The 20,422-nt window shown below is 36.6% G+C and overlaps 2 protein-coding genes across 2 annotated transcripts in view; one reads left to right on the plus strand and one right to left on the minus strand.

Annotated features, from left to right (window-relative positions):
• Positions 1-2,438: 2,438 nt before the first annotated feature.
• Positions 2,439-10,640, plus strand: LOC111194736 (protachykinin). The gene is made up of 4 exons (XM_049467803.1): positions 2,439-2,549; positions 4,170-4,272; positions 9,125-9,148; positions 10,195-10,640. Exons 1-4 carry the CDS (start codon positions 2,439-2,441, stop codon positions 10,251-10,253), a joined length of 297 nt encoding a protein of 98 aa, XP_049323760.1. The 3' UTR covers positions 10,254-10,640.
• Positions 10,641-12,930: 2,290 nt separating this feature from the next.
• Positions 12,931-20,422, minus strand: part of septin7b (septin 7b) — a 36,181-nt gene continuing 28,689 nt past the window's right edge. Inside the window, exons 11-13 of the mRNA XM_022679887.2 lie at positions 17,898-18,033; positions 16,121-16,266; positions 12,931-13,858 (exon numbers count right to left, since the gene is read on the minus strand). Coding sequence (XP_022535608.2) covers positions 13,819-13,858; positions 16,121-16,266; positions 17,898-18,033 — 322 coding nt within the window. The 3' untranslated portion in view covers positions 12,931-13,818. The remainder of the gene's footprint in view (positions 13,859-16,120; positions 16,267-17,897; positions 18,034-20,422) is intronic.

Genomic DNA, 20,422 nt, shown 5'->3' on the forward strand with positions numbered 1-20,422 from the left:
TTGGATGTATTAAAACATGATAAAAAGTACTAACCTTTGTTGAATAGCCCACCTCTGCTCTCCGGCAGCTTTTTAAGATCCATTTTTTTGTGCATTTTGCCCAAACAGGCTTTTCGAATGAATATGACAGGGCATATTTTGCCCCTGCAGTCAGATAAATTACTTTTTACACCGTTATTCAGGCCGTTATTCAAAGTAGCATAACATTTCACTGGTAGAATCCTGAGAGCCCTGACATTAAAAACAAGGCATTAGGAACTTTAAAACTGCACAAGAAGTTTATTAAAAAACACTGTTTACATCCCATAGCGTAGGTAAATCTCTGAGCGCCGCCATCTTAAATTTAAGTCACAATAAGTCAACGATCGAGCAAAAATAGTAAAACATTTTGAGCAGTGTTTATGTAATTTGTTGTTGGTTCTTTCCATTTTAACATCGACAGTAACCAGATATTTTCAGCAACAGCTGGAATTCATGCTTTTTTAAGGAATTCATTTTGCAACCTGCTCAACTATCCTACCTATTCATCTCGTGATTGACGGTTATTGTGACTTAAATTTAAGAAGGTGTCCCCGACTTTTCACAATAATGTGATACCATTGGAGGCAAGCTGCAAGACCTGGATTCTGGATTTCTGGATGATCTCCCAATCATAGTAGCAGCACTTTAGAGTGCTGCTGATAGAAGCACTGCCAATAGAAAAGGACTTCCTGGAGCATATAAATCTATGCTACATCTATTGCCATAGTACCTTACACCAGCCATGGCCTAGACTGGTATAACTTAGCTGGTTAACCATATTTTGACTGATATAGTGTATATTACATTTGGTCATTTTGGTCATGCTGGTAAACTAGCTTGGTCTTCCTAGGCTTGCTGTTTAGTCAAACAGCAAACAGCAAAACTCTATGAAATACCTGCAAAAGTACGTACCTCACTCAGAATTCTTTGTTTTCGCTTCAAAAGCAAATATTTATGTCAATCAACTTGTCAGTGCCATCAGAATGCCTAGTTTTTGTGTCATTGCCTCTGAACAAAGCAGACGAAATACTCATGTTGTCAACAGTGCAACAATGTACAGTGTAAGTATATTCTGATGAAAACAAGCTTTTGATTCAAATCTAATCAATTAAAACTGTATGTGTTACACACAAAATACAAACTTACACAAAACATAGTTTATTATGACTGTATGTGGGAGACTGACAGCAAGAAATTGCACTGTAATCAAAAATTCTGAGTAATATTCTTTTACTGTATTGTTTGCACTGCAATTTGTTGACAGAAAAATGTACAGAAATTTAGGAAAGACCGACTATACATATACACAAATAAAAAAAATACAAAATTAGAAACTTACTGTAAACATTCAAAACAACCTGAGGCAACAACTTAAAGAATTATAGTGCTTTCTTTATTATGCATTCTGACGCTCCTCTCTGTTGGGCCGCATGTTTTCATTCACGTTACACTGAATATCTAACCTTGCGATGCTTTTGAACGATCATAGACACAGTTGTTCTTCCAATATTCAGCTGCACGCGGCGACCAGCTTCAGCCATTATAAGACCAGGATTTTACCAACTTTATCAACAAAGTTTTATAGAAATGTATAAATTATGCCTGAGAGATTATACCTGTTCAGCACTTTTGCATGTAATGATCGAGGCAATGACCTAAAGCCTAAATGTATCGTAGGGTAAGACAATTCAACATATAATCAGCACATCACATTTTGATGAGCACGACATAAGCAATGGATAATGCAAAAAACAGCTGAAAAATGTACAAGACCATTTGCATGAATGACAAACGCATTTGCAATATGAGAAACACAATGAGAAATGCAATTGTGATGTGCACAAGTGACACGGAGATGTGGAGATTGAATGAACTGTTTTGAGAATTTCAATTCTGATCTGAAAAATGTACCAAACCAACTGAGAAAAACTGTAATAGTGTAGTTTTATTAATGAATTGTTTTACATTAATATAATTTCTCATGGCAGTTTTGATGCCTTTGTATGTGAGTGAGAGATAAAGAGAAATAGAGGAGGGAGGAGGAGTAGTGAGAGTTAGTTATGAGATTTAATCCATATTTCAGCATATGGTACATAAAGATCTACTTTTGTTTGACTCTGGAGAGTTAAGTAGCTGACTGAGCTCGGAGGAGCGCTCTGAGACGGAAAATGATCTTTCTTATGATAATTATTCACAATTATTCTGAGAGGAGAGAGTGACTCATGTAATCCGGCTCCGGATCGCAGTGTGTAAGGGTCAGGGGTCAGTGTGTTGAACAGTGTTAATGTGAACAATGAGGGTCCTGGTGGTGCTGGTGGTCTGGGGAATCAGAGCTCTGGAGGGTCTGTGGTGTGGGAATGTTGGACAAAAGCGAGATCTCCTGCAGGCTGTCAGTCTTTATCAGTCTGTCAGGAGCCATGGAGACTCTGCTGCTGATGATAATGCTGCTCTCCAGCCTCACACACACCTTTAGCCACGGCTACGACCCTGAGGAGGACAATTGGACCAACGGCAGAGACGCAGCTGAGGTAACAGCCTTTGTTCTTTACTTTTAAAACAGAATCAGGAATCGAAAATTAGATTTCTTACAAATGTACTGTTATATAAAAATATTATATAATTTATGGTATATCATCGCTTTCCAACTAAAAACACGTATTTCTAAAACAGCAACTTGGAGAGAAAAAAACCCTTCTTATCCTTCTTAGCTTTCAATGGAAATCAATGTAAAAAGAGTTTATTTCAGGTATATATATATATATATATATATATATATATATATATATATATATATATATATATATATATCACAGAATGAAGAGTAGGGAAAAAAGTTTGAATGTAACAAAGACGCACAACAAGGAAACAGTTTTTTTAAAAAAGAGAAGAGAAAAAAAATTAAAAAATGAAATAAATATTTATATGCTATATAACTGTGAGAAACTATGGCTTTTTTGGACATTTTAACCATTATAATACGTTTTTTCCCCTTTTTATTTTTTATTCCCTTTTATAGACACATGCATCCAGTTTCCACTACTTGGCTTTGACTAAATACATTTTTTAAATATCTTATGATAAAAAAAGGATTACACTTGAATTATGCTGAACTAAATCTGGCAAATTTATTAGGCTTAAGATGGTTTGAACCCGAGGCTTATTATTATTATTATTATTATTATTATTATTATTATTATTATTATTATTATTATTATTATTATTATTATTATTATTATTGTTTTTACATAAATAAGAAGACAAAAAGAGACTACTTAATTATTTACTTTAAAGGGAATTATATTAATATTAAGTATTCACATTATACTACAATGTTTTAATGGTCAAAAAATGGCTATATAACAACTGGCTATTTTGTATCACAATTTTTAACTAAATGCCTTTCTGAAAATATAACTTTTTTTTTTTACCTTTTGTCATTAAAATTAGCTTAGTAGTTATGTCAGCAAAAGAGACATAACTGCAATTTATACAGTAAAAATGTCAGTGGTTGGCTGAGATATGTATATCAACATTAATAAACAAATGTTTGATGACTTTAGTATTAATCTAAAAAGGAGAAAAGTATACAATAATGAAAAACACTGAATTTAAGGGGTAGCCAAACATTTGAGTGTCCTGTTTTACTGATTTTCAGAAAAGGAAGATACAGTATATTCTTTCCATTAATCTGAAGTATAATATATTTTATATGGTTTGCAGCAAGAACGGTTAGATTTAACAATTGGGTGAAGATGAGTCGAGCAGCTTCCACTGGACATGGCAATGGTATTAGTTCCTGTCCCATGACCTGTGGCATGTCAGTTTATATTTATGCCTATTTAAACTTTTAAAAAAACTTCTTCAAACCTAGACACATCTTTGACTAAAATAGTCCCTTCTGGAATCAAAACTCACTTTTCTGTGGCATTAAAACCTGTTTAATTAATCTATTTGTATTGTATATGTAATTAAATTAGTGTTTTTTAAATATTATTATTATAGAAGACCTATGCTGTTAATTCAGTTTTTTTTATATTTATTTTATATTTATTGCTTTTCTTATTTCACACCAAAGCCCTCAGTACTGTAAGAAAAAAAAAACATTTTTGGGCGTCTATAACCATGTGTTTTTTCTCTCTGCTTTTAAGATGAAGTGGTTTGAACCTGATCTATTGCAGACGATGTTGAAGAGGATGGAGAGGAGACCAGACCAGCAGCAGTTCTTTGGTCTAATGGGCAGAAGATCCACCGGTAAGCAGATTCCCCAGATGACTGCAAAACTTAACCTACTTACATTTTTCAGATTATCAAACAAACTTTAATATCAGACAAATATAACCTGAGTAAATATAAAAAAGCACTTTTTAAATGATGATTTCATTCATTAAAGGGAAAAAAACTGTCCAAACCAATGTAGCCCTGTGTGAAAAAGTGTTTGTCCTGTGATTAATCACACGTTTTGTAAAGCTGAGTTCAATTTCACTACTAACCACAACCAGACCTGATTACTTGCAGACCTGTAGAATTAAGAATCAATTAAATAGAACCTGTCTGACAACATGAAGCAGATAAAAGATCTCAAAAAGCAGCACATTATTATACTCCTATCTGAAGAAATTCAAAAACAGTTGAGAAAACAAAATCATTTCTAAAGCTTTGGGACTCCAGAGAACCACAGTGATTCACAATTATTCACTAATGGAGAAAAAACATGGAACACTGATGAACCTTCCCAGGAGTGACCGGCCGACCAACCGAAATTACTCCAAAAGGGCATGAACTACTCATCCAGGAGATCCCCAAAGAACCCAGAACAACATTTAAAGAACTGCAGCTCTCACTTAAGGCCTCGGTTAAGGTAAATGAGTGTTTGCTAAGTGCGGACCACGCCTAAAGAAGTAGAGAAAGAAGAAGGAAAAAGGGGAGGGAACTCAGGGAAATTTGGGCTGGAGTTCTGAACTGCGTGCTTGAATAAGCGTGCAGTTATATCCCCAAAATTGGAGCTTGTGTGGAAGCTAGTTTGGAATGAGCCTGTCTCAAACCGTCTGGTTGGGAACGGATGTATAGGTTATAAGCTTGGGAAGACCACCGGCCGCGGAGCTTGATCGTGTGCTCGGAGATTCCTTGTCTGGAGGCGTTGGATGCTGCACGATGTAAACTGAGTGGGCGGAGAATTGGTCTGGTGAGTAACTACTGGGAGAAAGGATGCGACGGAGATGTGTTGGAACCAGTGCTTTGAGATTATACTACTAGATTCCGTTGTGAACAGAGGATCTAAAGGTGATGCTTGTTGAAAGAGGCGGAGATTAAGTGGTGGACGAGTGGTTCGTACGGGCTGAGGGGTGAGTCAAGTTTGAATAGATAGAGGATCGTGGTTTTTGCCAAATTGGTCCGTTTGCTTCATTCTTGAAGGTAAGGGTATCTGAGTCAAGGATGATGAGATCTGAAATTAGGGGCTGAAAAGGAGTTGTGGGAGATTTTAAGGGAAGTAAATTCTGAGCATCTGAGGAATCTAAGTAGAAGGACGGCTGAAAGGATGGTTTGTTGAGCTTGGAAGATCAGTTCGTTTACACGGGGGTTAGTTGAAGTGTAGTTTGTGAAAATGAAGGTACCGAGGTTGGGTTGCATTTGCATGCGGAGCCAAGGATCTGAATTTCTGTAACTGAAAATGAAAAAGAATAGAATTAAATTCTATCAGCGATAGAATTGAATGGACCTGAGGTGTGAACAGCTTTAGTGGTGAACTGATGCTTAATGGAGTGCCAAGTGAGACGACGGATAAAAGGCAAGATTTCTAGCGATTTGGAGCAACTTTTATTGATGTGGACTGCGGCGAGATTGATCAGTGTGGAGTAGAATAGATTTTGACCATTCATGTCCCCAAAGGAGGGCAGCGACGAGGACCGCATATAAGTCCAGAGAGCGCAGAAGAATCGCGCGGCGGAACAGATGAAGTTCTCCGGCAAAGCAGAAGCGACCAGAGGAAGGAGCGGCATCTGTGAATAGCTTAATATCAAAAGAGCTGGAAGCTGCGTTGGCGTAGAAGAAAAACCTGTTCGATTGCAGAGGAGGCACAGCCAGAAATGGAGCTCTGACGTGCAGTATCAGTTGAGCATAACGAATGGTGGAGGGCTCGGACGAAAAAGCCAAGCGGAGGAGGCGGGAAATGAAAGAACGACCCTGGGTTCGATTTTGGGTTGTGAATAAAGTGGCCGAGGGGGGAAAGACGGTGCTAGGTACGGGCGGGGAGACTTGAAAGGAGGCGGAGTCCAGAAAGATCCCAAGAAACTCGAGAGATGTGGAGGGACCAACGGAGTTCTCCGACGGCGGGGCACAGAGGCGAGTGAAAGCGCTGGTCATGGCTTCAAGACCCATCGAGAGGGGCGAGGAAGGAGGACCGGTGACGAAGTTACCCAGGAGGTGGAGCACGAATTGGGGCCCGTGTTAAGCAAATCCAGCAGAGCGCCTTAGCAAAGGAGTCCTCCTCGCATGTCCGATTGGACTGTTGTTAAGCTGCAGCGGGTTTTTGAAGGACCGCGGCGTCCCTTTCCCCCGTTCTGCTCCAAAAGCGGAACTTTTCACTGAACCTCTGAACAGCGCACATGAGCCGCACCGGCGTCGTGGCCTGATGACGTCACCCGCTCAACTCGCCAGGGGCGCGAGAGCTGCAGCGGCGGCGAGTTGAGCGGGTGACGTCATCAGGCCGCGACGCCGGTGCGGCTCATGTGCGTCCATGACGACGAGCCCGGCGAGGTGGAGCAGGAGTGGAGACAGGCTGGCTAGGAGGGAAGAGGTCCTCGTCGGAGGCGGTGAGTTAAAGGTCCATGACGGAGAACAAGCTAATGCTAGCAGGCGGGTGCGGCAGATTTGACTGATGCGAACTTTCGTCACGAGAGATAGTTAGTTAGGGGAGGTATTTATAGGACGGTTGATTGATACGGGGTGGAGTTAGAACATAGAGTTCGGGCGTGGTCCTTCTCCCAAACTTTTGTTATTACATAACATCATTTAATGATTCAATAATAAGAAAGAGACTGGGTGAAAATGGTCTCCATGGGAGAATTCCAAGATAAAAAACACTGCTGACCAAAAACAACACAACCACCTGTCTCACATTTACCAACTAACATCAAACACATCACAACCACCCGTCTCACATTTACCAACTAACATCAAACACAACACAACCACCCGTCTCACATTTACCAACTAACATCAAACACAACACAACCACCCGTCTCACATTTACCAACTAACATCAAACACAACACAACCACCCGTCTCACATTTACCAACTAACATCAAACACAACACAACCACCCGTCTCACATTTACCAACTAACATCAAACACAACACAACCACCCGTCTCACAATTACCAACTAACATCAAACACAACACAACCACCCGTCTCACATTTACCAACTAACATCAAACACAACACAACCACCCGTCTCACATTTACCAACTAACATCAAACACAACACAACCACCCGTCTCACATTTACCAACTAACATCAAACACAACACAACCACCCGTCTCACAATTACCAACTAACATCAAACACAACCACCCGTCTCACATTTACCAACTAACATCAAACACAACACAACCACCCGTCTCACATTTACCAACTAACATCAAACACAACACAACCACCCGTCTCACATTTACCAACTAACATCAAACACAACACAACCACCCGTCTCACATTTACCAACTAACATCAAACACAACACAACCACCCGTCTCACATTTACCAACTAACATCAAACACAACACAACCACCCGTCTCACAATTACCAACTAACATCAAACACAACACAACCACCCGTCTCACATTTACCAACTAACATCAAACACAACACAACCACCCGTCTCACATTTACCAACTAACATCAAACACAACACAACCACCCGTCTCACATTTACCAACTAACATCAAACACAACACAACCACCCGTCTCACAATTACCAACTAACATCAAACACAACACAACCACCCGTCTCACATTTACCAACTAACATCAAACACAACACAACCACCCGTCTCACATTTACCAACTAACATCAAACACAACACAACCACCCGTCTCACATTTACCAACTAACATCAAACACAACACAACCACCCGTCTCACATTTACCAACTAACATCAAACACAACACAACCACCCGTCTCACATTTACCAACTAACATCAAACACAACACAACCACCCGTCTCACATTTACCAACTAACATCAAACACAACACAACCACCCGTCTCACATTTACCAACTAACATCAAACACAACACAACCACCCGTCTCACATTTACCAACTAACATCAAACACAACACAACCACCCGTCTCACATTTACCAACTAACATCAAACACAACACAACCACCCGTCTCACATTTACCAACTAACATCAACCACAACACAACCACCCGTCTCACATTTACCAACTAACATCAAACACAACACAACCACCCGTCTCACATTTACCAAATAACATCAAACACAACACAACCACCCGTCTCACATTTACCAAGAAACATCTTGATGATCTCCAAAACTTTGGGTAAATATTCTTTGAACTTACGTGATAAAAGTGGAACTTTTTGGAAGGTGTGTGTCCCGTTACATCTGGCGTAAAACTAACACATAATATCAGAAAAAGATCATCATACTGAATGTTAAACATGGTAGTGGTAGTGTGATGGTCTGGAGCTGCTTTGCTGGTCTGAATAACTTGCTGTAATAGATGGAAGACAATCCTGAAGGAGAATATCTGGTCATCTGATAATGACCTCAAGCTCAGGTGTACTTGGGTTCTGCAGCAGGACAATGACCCAAAGCACACAAACAAGTCCACAACAAGTTATTAGTTTTAGGGGCAAAAACTTATATTTGTCTGATATTTAAGTTTGTTTCATAATCAGAAAAATATCACTTTCCAGGAATGTCTACTGGATGCACATATCATTACTTTAACGCATATTAAGTGTAATTCCATTCCAACAACTTGCTGCATTAGTTTTGTGTCAGTGAGTGTATAATTACAGCAATTCAAAATATAATGGAGATTTATATGATGTTTTCTGTTTTTTCCCGCAGCAAAGTCACAGATAACACGGAAACGTAAGTACATCTTGGCATGTTTTCCTCCACCAGTCTTACACACTGCTTTTGGATAACTTTATGCCTTTACTCCTGGTGCAAAAAAATTAAGCAGTTCAGTTTTGTTTGATGGCTTGTGATCATCCATCTTCCTCTTAATTATATTCCACAGGTTTTCAATTTGGTAAAATCAAATAAACTCATCATTTTTTTAAGTGGTCTCTTTTTTTTTACAGAGCTATATGCAGTACCTCTCACATACAGTCCCCTTCAAAAGTATTAGAACAGTGTGGCTGATCCTGTTTATTTGTGTTGAAGACTAAAAACAGTTGGATTTGACATTAAAAGATTAATATGAGACAAAAGATCAACATTTTGAGGTATTTACATCTGGATCTGATTCACAGTTCAGAAGATTCAGCACCTTCTGTCTGATTTCCGTAATTTAAATCTGTTTTTGAGTAATATAATTCTGATAATATATAATATAAATCTGACTGCCATAACATAATTGTTTTTTAGTAATATACATCTGATTCCCATAATATAAATGTTTTTTAGTAATATAAATCTGATTTCCCTAATATAAACCTTATTTTTTAGTAATATTGACTGTTTTTTTTAGCAATATCGATTGGATTTTATTTTAAAAAATCATTTTTTTAGTAATATTAATTCCAATAATTTATAATATAAATCTGACTCCCATAACATAATTGTTTTTTAGTAATATAAATCTGATTCCCATAATATAAATGTTTTTTAGTAATACAAATCTGATTTTCCTAATATAAACCTTATTTTTTAGTAATATTGACTGTTTTTTTTTTTGCAATATCGATTGGATTTTAATAACATAAATCTGTTTTTTAGTAATATTTATTGGTTTTTAGTAATATAAATCAGCTATAATAAGGAATATTGATTGAAGTATGTGCTGAGAAAATTGGACACAATATTACTTTCCTATTCCATGACTTAACAGGGAGTTGGTCCCTGTGTGTAATCTTCATATTTAATGTGCTGTTAATAAATCATCAGTGGTTTAACTTTATTCTGTGTTTCAGGGCAGAAGTTCCAGGCGTTTGTTGGTCTGATGGGGAAGCGGAGTGTGGAGGGTGGGTGAATCTGCCTGATCTCTTCACTGTCGATCTTCCTGCTTTTGTATTTGATGTTAAAAAAAATTGGTGTAGTTGTTAAAAATCTGTCATAACCCCTCTTAAACAAACTCGTTGTAAATATTCATTTTCTTTCAGGCTCTTTCTGACAGAACTGCGAGCAGGACAGCATGAATTCCACTCCCACATTCTGTTTCATGTTGGCACGTTTAACTGCTATACTAGAGCCGCAGTCTTTCTGCTTATGAAAGTGTTAAAACTGATAATAAAAGTGGGAAATAAAACATTTGGAACTGTCTGAGCTCATCATTATTCCAAAATCTCGCAGAAATAGTTAGTTGTTTTATTGGGAAGAATTTGGAGGTTGAGGAAAGTTGAGAACAAGGGCTTTCTCAAGTGCAGCACTTCATGATTCCCTCTGCTGACAACTTTTATGGAGAGGCGACTTTCATTTTCCAGCAGGACTTGGCACACTGCCAAAAGTAACAATTGGTCTTTTTCTGATTTTCTGAGACACTGATTTTTGAGTTTTCATTGGCTGTAAGTCATAATAAATCAACAATAAAAGAAATAAACGCTTAAAATAGATCACTCTGTGTTTAATACATCTAAATTATATATAAGTTTCACATTTTGAACTAAATTACTGAAATAAAGTAACTTTTCAATGATATAAAATTTTTGGAGATGCACCTGTAGATCAGCATTTTCATAATTAAATTTTTTTCCAGGGAGTAAATGTTTTTTTTAGTAATATAAATCTGATTCCCGTGATTTAAATCTGTTTTTATTAGTAATATAAATGCATTTCCATAATTTATACCTTTTAAAATTAATATTAACTGTTTTCAGCAATATAGATCAGATTTCAATAATATAAATATGTTTCTTTAGTAATATTAATTGATTTTTAGTAATAATAAGGTGTATTGATTCAAGTATGTGCTGAGAAAATTGGACACCATACCAGTTTCCATTCCATTACTTTTTTTAGTAGAGGACTTTAATGTTACCAGGTAAGTAATATATATATTTTTCAGTAATATGTTTTTCTGTAATATGAATATAATTTACATAGTATTTATCTGCTTTCAGTAAATAGTACCTGGGTTTCAATAATAAAATCAGCTATAATAAGATATAAATAAATAGAAATAAAGAAAAAAACTGTACAAATCTGTTAAAACTATATAAATCTGTTTTTAGTAATATAATTCTGGTATAATAAGGTAATTATTAATTAATAAACACTGAAAATATGTGCTGAGAAAACTGGACAAAAAACTAGTTCATATCCCAAAATTAATCTACAGAATATAAATATGCATTTTAGCTATACTAACTGGTTTTTAGCTATTTGAATCTGATTTCCATAATATAAATCTGCATTTCAGTAATATAAATATTAACTTGTTTCCATAGTATAAATGTTTTTTAATAAACATTTTATCCTTTTTTTTATTATAAATTACATGTTTTTTAAGAAAAGTTGACAAAATCACTCTCTATCCCATGAACTTTTGAGAAGTAATATTATCTGTTTTTTGGCAATATAACATTGATTTACAGAATATAAATACGCATTTTACAGGGTTCATACACTTTTTAACCTTTTAAAAACCTTTTGAAACAGTGCAGATATGAACAATAAAACCAAAAATCAACTAAAACTATAATCAAAATCATCAAGATAATAGTAGGCCTAAAATGAATGACACCATTTTTTTAAATAATAAAATGTGTATCAGATCCTGAGATCTCCATTGTGAAGGGCGAAATTACTGAATTAACTCTAAGCTGAGGTACTTGTCAACTCAAAATAGATTTTCTCCATCGATAAACAGAAAAAACTTTCTGGGTGTTTTTTTATTATTCCAGAACGTATCTAGGCCTGGAAATTACTATTCTTTTTTAATTCCATGACTTTCCCAGGTTTTTCATGACCGTACAAACCCTTATTTTACAGGGGTTGGACAATGAAACTGAAACAGCTGTCATTTTAGTGTGTTTAGGTTTTTCATGGCTAAATTGGAGCAGCCTGGTGTCCAATCTTCATTAATTGCACATTATTGCACCAGTAAGAGCAGAGTGTGAAGGTTCAATTAGCAGGGTAAGAGCACAGTTCTGCTCTAAATATTGCAATGCACACAAAATTATGGGTGATAAACCAGAGTTCAAAAGAGGACAAATTGTTGGTGGACGTCTTGCTGACGCATCTGTGACCAAGAGAGCAAGTCTTTGTGATGTATCAAGAGCCACGGTATCCAGAGTAATGTCAGCATACCACCAAGAAGGACCAACCACATCCAACAGGATTAACTGTGGACGCTGTAAGAGGAAGCTGTCTGAAAGGGATGTTCGGGTGCTAACCCGGATTGTATTCAAAAAACATAAAACCACGGCTGATCAAATCACGGCAGAATTCAATGTGCACCTCAACTCTCCTGTTTCCACCAGAACTGTCCGTCACCACAATAAATTATTGTGCTTTAAAACCAGGTGTTTCAGTTTCATTGTCCAACCCCTGTAGTTATATTAACCTTTTTCAGCTATATTAATGTGTGTTTTGACATGTTATTGTATAAAAAAATAAAACATTAAATTAAAACTACAGAGTGTAGTTCTATATACTCTATATCTATATACTCTGATCACACTGAATAAAATAACACATCATTACCTCAATCCATATCACACGTTTATTAAGTGACTGTACAATAACAAATGAAAAATAAAATATCAAAAATACAGAGGAGTACATAACCAAAGGGGGGTAAACGTGCTGTGAACTCGAGCTTTTACCGCAGTTTACAATAACAAGTGAGGTTATGCATGAAAAGGGTTTACAACCTTTCAGAATCACAGCACATGTCTGAGGAACACATCTGAACCGGTCAATTCATTCCTTTACAAAACTGCTCTGCCGAGTTTCTACAACATAGAAAAAATATTATTTCAGCTGGCTCGGGATACATATATAGATATATATATATATATAAAAAATAAACTAACTGAAATATTAATGAACTTATATGAGGTGGTCCAAGGAAAGTGACTAGACAGGTCAAAACAGCATATAGTTTAGAAACACTTTCAATAAACACATACCAAAAAAAAAAAAAAAAAGAAAATTCGCTCATCACTCCCATGTAAGATTTATTGGGATTATTAATCTGCTGTTATCGCCTGTTTTTTTGCCGCTTTGCTGGAATGAGGTTTATGAATGATACGTAAAATAAAGAGGTACAGTCTTTAGATCAGATCGTCTCAGAATTTGGAGGAAACAGCGTCAGTAACTACTGAAGAACCTGTTGGACAGTGGCGTATATAAATGTGGACACCTGCTGTTAAATGGTTAAGGATAGATAGAGGTGGGATTCTATGTACAGGGATTTTTAAGGGTTTGGGTTTGGCTTGCCGACGGTAAGGCGGACTTTAGTCCACACCCAGCTGTTGGCCTCCAGCAGCGGCAGCAGACGACACCGAGCGCAGCGTGCAGCACCGGCCGGAGGCTACACAGATAAACTGGTCTGGGGTAAAAGTGGCAATGGAAATGGTCATCCTGCACAGGTTTTAAAATATCTTCCCTTTCTTCTTATTCTTCTCCAAAGTCCTGCAGAGAAACACACAGCATGATCAGACTTTCAGTCAGGAACTTCATACAATATGGGCTTCAAGAATATATAAATCTGTTTTTCAGTAACATAAATATCACTTCAAGCAAAATAAATCAGATTTTTAGTAACAAACTGATTTTTTATTAATGCAAATATGTTTGTAGTAAATATCTTTTTCTCTTTCAGTAAAATAATTGTTTTTCAGTAACATAATTAAATTTGTACAAACCTAAATAGATAGATTACTTGTAACATGAACCTGATTTCTCTTAGGGGTGTCACGATTCTCTAAATCCTCGATTCGATTTTATTTTTCCGATTTTAGGGTCACGATTCGATTCTTGATTTTCTTTTTTCTTTTTTTTACAGCAGAGAGGCCTATGCCAGTTTTAGATTAGTCTATGGTCAGTCATTGGTTTGATTCATCAGATTTACAATATCTTATTTCAAAAGGTGGGCTTGATATAAGTGATGCAAAGTGACGCAAGTGATCTGTAATACACCACATTAGGCACTAATGGTCAAATTTAAATAATTTAATTACAATATATATGTAATGCCATCTAGTGGCTTTTTTTGGTAGCAGCAGTGTGCACTATTAAAACAGCAATGTGCAACATAACAAAATAAAAAATACAGGAACAGTCATGTACAAAATAATAGAACAATTAGAGCCTTAACAAACTGAACTCTATCCTACTATAACAGTTAAACATGAAAAATAAGACTTTAAGACTTTTTCGGTCTCTGAGAATGACAAGTTTTTCTCTTTAATAAAGGTATATTATTAACTTTATCTGAGAGAAAGATGCTCCTTAAGGTACCAAAACTATTAACATATTTGAGGCTAGACAAAACAACTGTTATTTTTATATTTTCAAGTTTTTCTTTAAGAAGATGAGAATGTCCACAATCTCTGGAGAAAGGGCTGCTCTTTGAGCAGTCACAATGTCTGCGGCGTCGGCTACAGTGTGCTGCGCCATTTGCGTAGCGCACGCGCTTGCGTAGCTTAGAGGGCGGGATCGTCGATTATCTTTTTGACTTCGAGGCTCGAGACCATGACATAATTTAGAAATATCGAAATTGTGACACCCCTAATATACCCCTAATATATATACATATATTATCTGCTTTATTACTTTATACTTTATTGTTGATGATTATGAATTGAAAACCCAAAAATCAGTATCTCATAAAATTAGAATATTATATAAGACTAATTGGTATTTTTGGCTGGAAAATGAAATCTGCATTATTTCTGAGATACTGATTTTTGGGTTTTCATTGGCTGTAAGCATAATCATTAACACTAAAAGAAACAAACACTTGAAATAGATCACTCAGTGTGTAACACATCTATATAATATGAGTTATATAAGTTTATTTTGAACTGAATTACTGGAATAAAATAACTATTCAATGGTTTTCTAATTGTACGAGATGCACAAGTATAAGTGCATGTATATATATATATATATATATTGTATGTATATACTACTTATTTTCTTTCTATTTTTCTATTCGTTCCTCTTTTTTCCCCCCTTTGCACCTTCTCTACTTCATCTCACTCCCTGGTCTCTCCAACTCTGAACCCCCTCCCCCCAAAACCGTATGAAGAAAAAAATGATTGCTATAAAGAATAAATAAATAAATATATATATATATATATATATATATATATATATATATATATATATATATATATATATATATATATATAGTCATATAGATCTGACTCTCTGTAATGTAAACTACTTTTCAGTAATATAAAACTCTTTCAGTAAGTTCAATAATAGAAAGTTGATTTTTTTTTTACTCATATAAACTTTAATATTTATATAAAAAAATGTTATTTAGTAGTATTAATGTGGATGTATACAAATATTTTTCATTATTTTAACATGTTTGCTCTTTGCAATTGGACAGGTTTTATTTATGTAACTGGAAATGCAGTATAAATCAATAATAATGAATAGAGTTAAACATTAAACAATAAGATGAACAAGAAAACCATGAAATAACTCAAAAAATACTTTGATGTCTAGATTAAAAGTAATATTTTGTGAAAGTTATAATATTACATTATTATTATTTATTACATACGTTAACATTTAAATGTCTATAGGTGTTAAGAGAATTAACTAATAATATAAACTGTTTTAAATGATGGTAGTTTGCTTTATGTTAATAAACTAAAAATATTTTTTATTGACTAAATAAGTGCAGAAGCTGTGAGTATGCGCTGTGAGGATGCAGACCTGGATGCGTCGAGTTTCTGCTGCTCCAGGAGGCGCTGCTGAGTCTCCCAGTTGGCTCTCTCGTCCTCGAATTGGCGTCTCCTCTCCTCCAGCTCCTTGTGCTGAGCCTCCAGGTTCTTCTTCATCTGCTCGTGACGTCGCTGCAGCTGCAGAGAGAAACCGAGAGCAGAGAGGAGTGAGGAGTTCATTCAGAGCTCAAGTTTGTGGCACTGATATTAAATGAAGTCGAAGTCAAATATGTGTAGAACAGACATTCTACAACAGAACAGAAGTAGTAGAGTTCTGAACTCTACTTAGAAATTCAGTGATTCATACATCATACATCTGTTAATTAGGGCTGCAATGCAATTAACAGCTAGCGCTAGTAAATGCTGCCCCATAGCGCTACATTGAGGAACCCTGAGTGTTCTGGTAAGCCAGGGCGCTATCAGCTAGCGGTTCATCCCATGTAGCTTGTTTTAACACAGTAAACACGCAGAATACAGTCCGATATACTCACCTCTGAACGGCTAAAGAGCTACTGCTGTGGTTAGCGGCTAATGCTAATGCTGCTGCACCAAGCCTTAGTGCTGGAGAAACTTCACTGAAACTCACCCTTATAACTCTTTACTGCTCCTTAATACCTGACTGGTAGAATTCATACATAAGGCTCAATGGACTATAAGGAGCACTGTCAATTTTTAGGAAGATTAAAGAATTTTAACTGCGCCTTATAGTCCGAAAAATACAGTACATTGTATCAAAGTGTCATATTTTAAGTATTGCCCCATATGAAGGGGTGTACTTACTTATTTGTTAAGAATGTTAATGATTAGATAACAAAATAGGTTTTGAGATATTGAGATACAAATGTAATAAAATTACTTCTTAGCTCTGGGAAAAATTAAGAGACCACCTAAAAATTATGAGCTTCTTTGATTTTAGCAAAATTGAAAACCTCTGGAATATAATCAAGAGGAAGATGGATGATCACAAGACATCAAACCAAACTGAACTGCTTGAATTTTTGCAGCAGGAGTAAAGGCATAAAGTTATCCAAAAGCAGTGTGTAAGACTGGTGGAGGAGAACATGCCAAGATGCATGAACACTGTGATTAAAAACCAGGGTTATTCCACCAAATATTGATTTCTGAACTCTTAAAATTTTATGAATATGAACTTGTTTTCTTTGCATTATTTGAGGTCTGAAAGCGCTGCATCTTTTTTGTTATTTCAGACATTTCTCATTTTCTGCAAAAAAAAAAAAAGTGACAATTTTTATTTGGACTTTGGGAGAAATGTTGTCTGTAGTTTATAGAATAAAACAACAATGTTCATTTACTCAAACATAAACCTATAAATAGCAAAATCAGAGAAACTGAAGTGGTCTCTTAATTTTTTTTCGTGAGCTCACGAGATTCACATTTTAAACTGAATTACTCAAAAAAAGTAACTTTTCAATTATATTGTTAGAGATCATTTTAGAGATATACTGGTATTACTGTGGTTATTTAATTTTTGCTTCACATGATTCAATTAGCCTGTATTTTTTTACACTCTCTGTAATGAAATGTACAGTTAGGTCAGTTTTCCTTAAGTATACTAATGATATCCTTGATATGCTTATTAAAGCTTATTGTTGACATGATCAGAAAATGTATGACAATACAATAAAACATCAATATATCGCCCAGCTCTATTCCTGCCTTAAATAATGAAGGAGTAGAAAGATCAGTAGGATGGAAATAGTCTATTATAGGATTCAGAGATGTGTTATAAATGAGCCTGCTATCAGTACCTCAGCCTCAGAGTCTCTCAGCTTCTGGATCTTCTCTTTAACTTTCATCTCGAAGACCTGCTCCATCTCCATCTCCATCTTCTTCATCTTAGCCACGTGCTCTCGCCTCTCCTCCTCCATCTGAGCCAGAGGACTCCTGCAGGAGGCATTCACACACACAGATAAACAACACAGTAACTAAACACATATATATATATATATATATGGGGGATGGGGGAGGTAGAGGGGGTCTGAGGAGGAGGAGAAACCAACACCTGCAGGAGAGCAGAAATCAACTACTACTGCTGATCATGATGAGCACTTTGTCACACCTACCTTGTTAAGCCCAGTTCTGGAAAGAAGATGAACTGGTTGCAGTAAACCACAGTCTGAACCAACAGACCAAAATCTGGTCTGACCCAATAAGATGATCTCTGATTGGATCAACTAAAGTATGGTCCAATCTGTTTGCAGAAAGTCTGGACCAGAGTCTGAATCAAGGATAATGGGTGTGTTAAATTGTGCACATTTATTACAGTTAGTTTTGGTTTCACACTAAAGTTTAGTGAACAAAATAAAGAACTTTACTACATACTGTCATCATCACCTACTACACATCTAAGAATCTCCCAAAGTCAACATTCATTGGTTTCTACAATGTTGTAAAAATTCAGTGAGTTGCCTTTTCATGTGTTGTGCTGGATTTCACATCCCTGCCAGAATGTGATTCCTCTTCATTGTAAGAATGTACTCACACTAAGCACGGATTTGCTTGAATCGTACTGGGGCACGGTTCTGCCCCCTCCACACTCCCCCGGCTAGACACTAACGTCATTACTCGCTGCTCGGTAGGCTTGCGAGTGTTGTGTCGAATTTAGCCCCCCTACCAAGAGAAGCACCCTCTCTCAGGTGTGCGTACGAACCATCTTCATGATACAAGCGGAGAGAATCTGCTTTAACGCATTAGAAATATGCCCCAAAAGGCACAGTTATCTCAGTCACGGTAACATACACAGCGACATAACGCATGCTTGCATAACGCAAGTTTACAGCGGGCCAGGGCACGGTTCGGAGTGCTCACACTAGTCAAACGAGCCGTGCTTTGAGAGGTAACCATGCAGATTGCCTAGTGTGAGTACACCTCAAGAGATTCCCCTTGGATTCTCTTTACTCATACATATTATGTATCCATACTGTGGCATGGGAAGATGGAGGGTCAGATTTCAACACAACACCTTCACAATACATTCTTCTTCTTTTATTGCTAAATGACTGGTGATAAGATTCTCTCAGCTACGTATAAATGGTTCAAACCATCAAGAAAATGTGTTTTCACACTGCAAACAATCTAGATTATGATTCAGCTGATACAGATACAAAGCAATTATTTTGGTGAGACCAAATTTTGGTCCTTTAAAATTGGTTTGCAGTAGCTTTTACATTTGCTTATTAGGTTCAGACCAAGGTAGGTGTGAAAGGACCCTTCAGAAGGTTTTGAATTTTGAAACAATTATAGCCTGCCTACATCACACATTAAACAACAGAAGAAGAGAACCAGTGTTGTGCTGAAATCTGACACACTTCCAGAATCCGATTCCCCCTTGCTACATGCGTTTGTGTCGCACAGTAGAATGAGTGTAACAGAATCCCCTCAAAATCTGTTTATTAATAACAGTTAATCTACAGTTACAGTAGATACAGAATCACCAGTGTAATATGTTGCACCCATAATGATGTTTGACGCATCTAGCACACTAAAGGGAGACGGATTTTTGGCACAACACAGGTTCTTTTTCTTCTTCTATTGTTTAATGTGTGACTTGGGTTTTCATTGGCTGTAAGCCATAATCATCACATATCATCAACAATAAAATAAATAAACGCTTAAAATAGATCAATTTGTGTGTAATACATCTATATAATATATGAGTTTCACATTTTGTTACTGAAATAAAGTAACTTTTCAATGATATTCTAATTTTTTGAGATGCCCTTGTATGTATGCATGTGTAGAGGAGTCAAATTCTAACAGGAAGGCAGAATTCGGCACAACACCTAAAAAAAAAAAAAAAAAGACAATCTGCCAAACTGACAGGCAATTCTACACAGCAATTAACAATCATTGTGAAGTATAGGGAGATCCTGCCACAGTGGTGGTGATGATGATGACCAGATGTGATCAGTAGCTAAACTTTGATGTGAAACCGAAACTAACCAGATTAAATATACAATATACAGTGTAACACATGAACATTGGTTCACACTCTGATCTGGACTTTTTAGGTATAAAAACCCTAACACTCTCAACACCCTGACGTCAGTGCCTTATGATCAGCAGTGAACTGAGTCCTACTGAGGAGAGGAAGAGGAGGAGGAGAAAGACGACGGGAAGAAAAAACATCATTCCTTGCTTCAGCTCTTCCAGGGGGGGCTGCAGACCTGAAAGCCTGAGGACCAGAGGCTACAGAGAGAGAGGACTCCATGTAGAGAGCAAAAGCTGGATCTGGAGCTAAAGCTGAAGCTGGAGTGCAGACTGGAGTTAGCAG

The sequence above is a fragment of the Astyanax mexicanus genome, chromosome 1 (assembly GCF_023375975.1).
Source record: "Astyanax mexicanus isolate ESR-SI-001 chromosome 1, AstMex3_surface, whole genome shotgun sequence".
NCBI lineage: Eukaryota > Metazoa > Chordata > Actinopteri > Characiformes > Acestrorhamphidae > Astyanax > Astyanax mexicanus.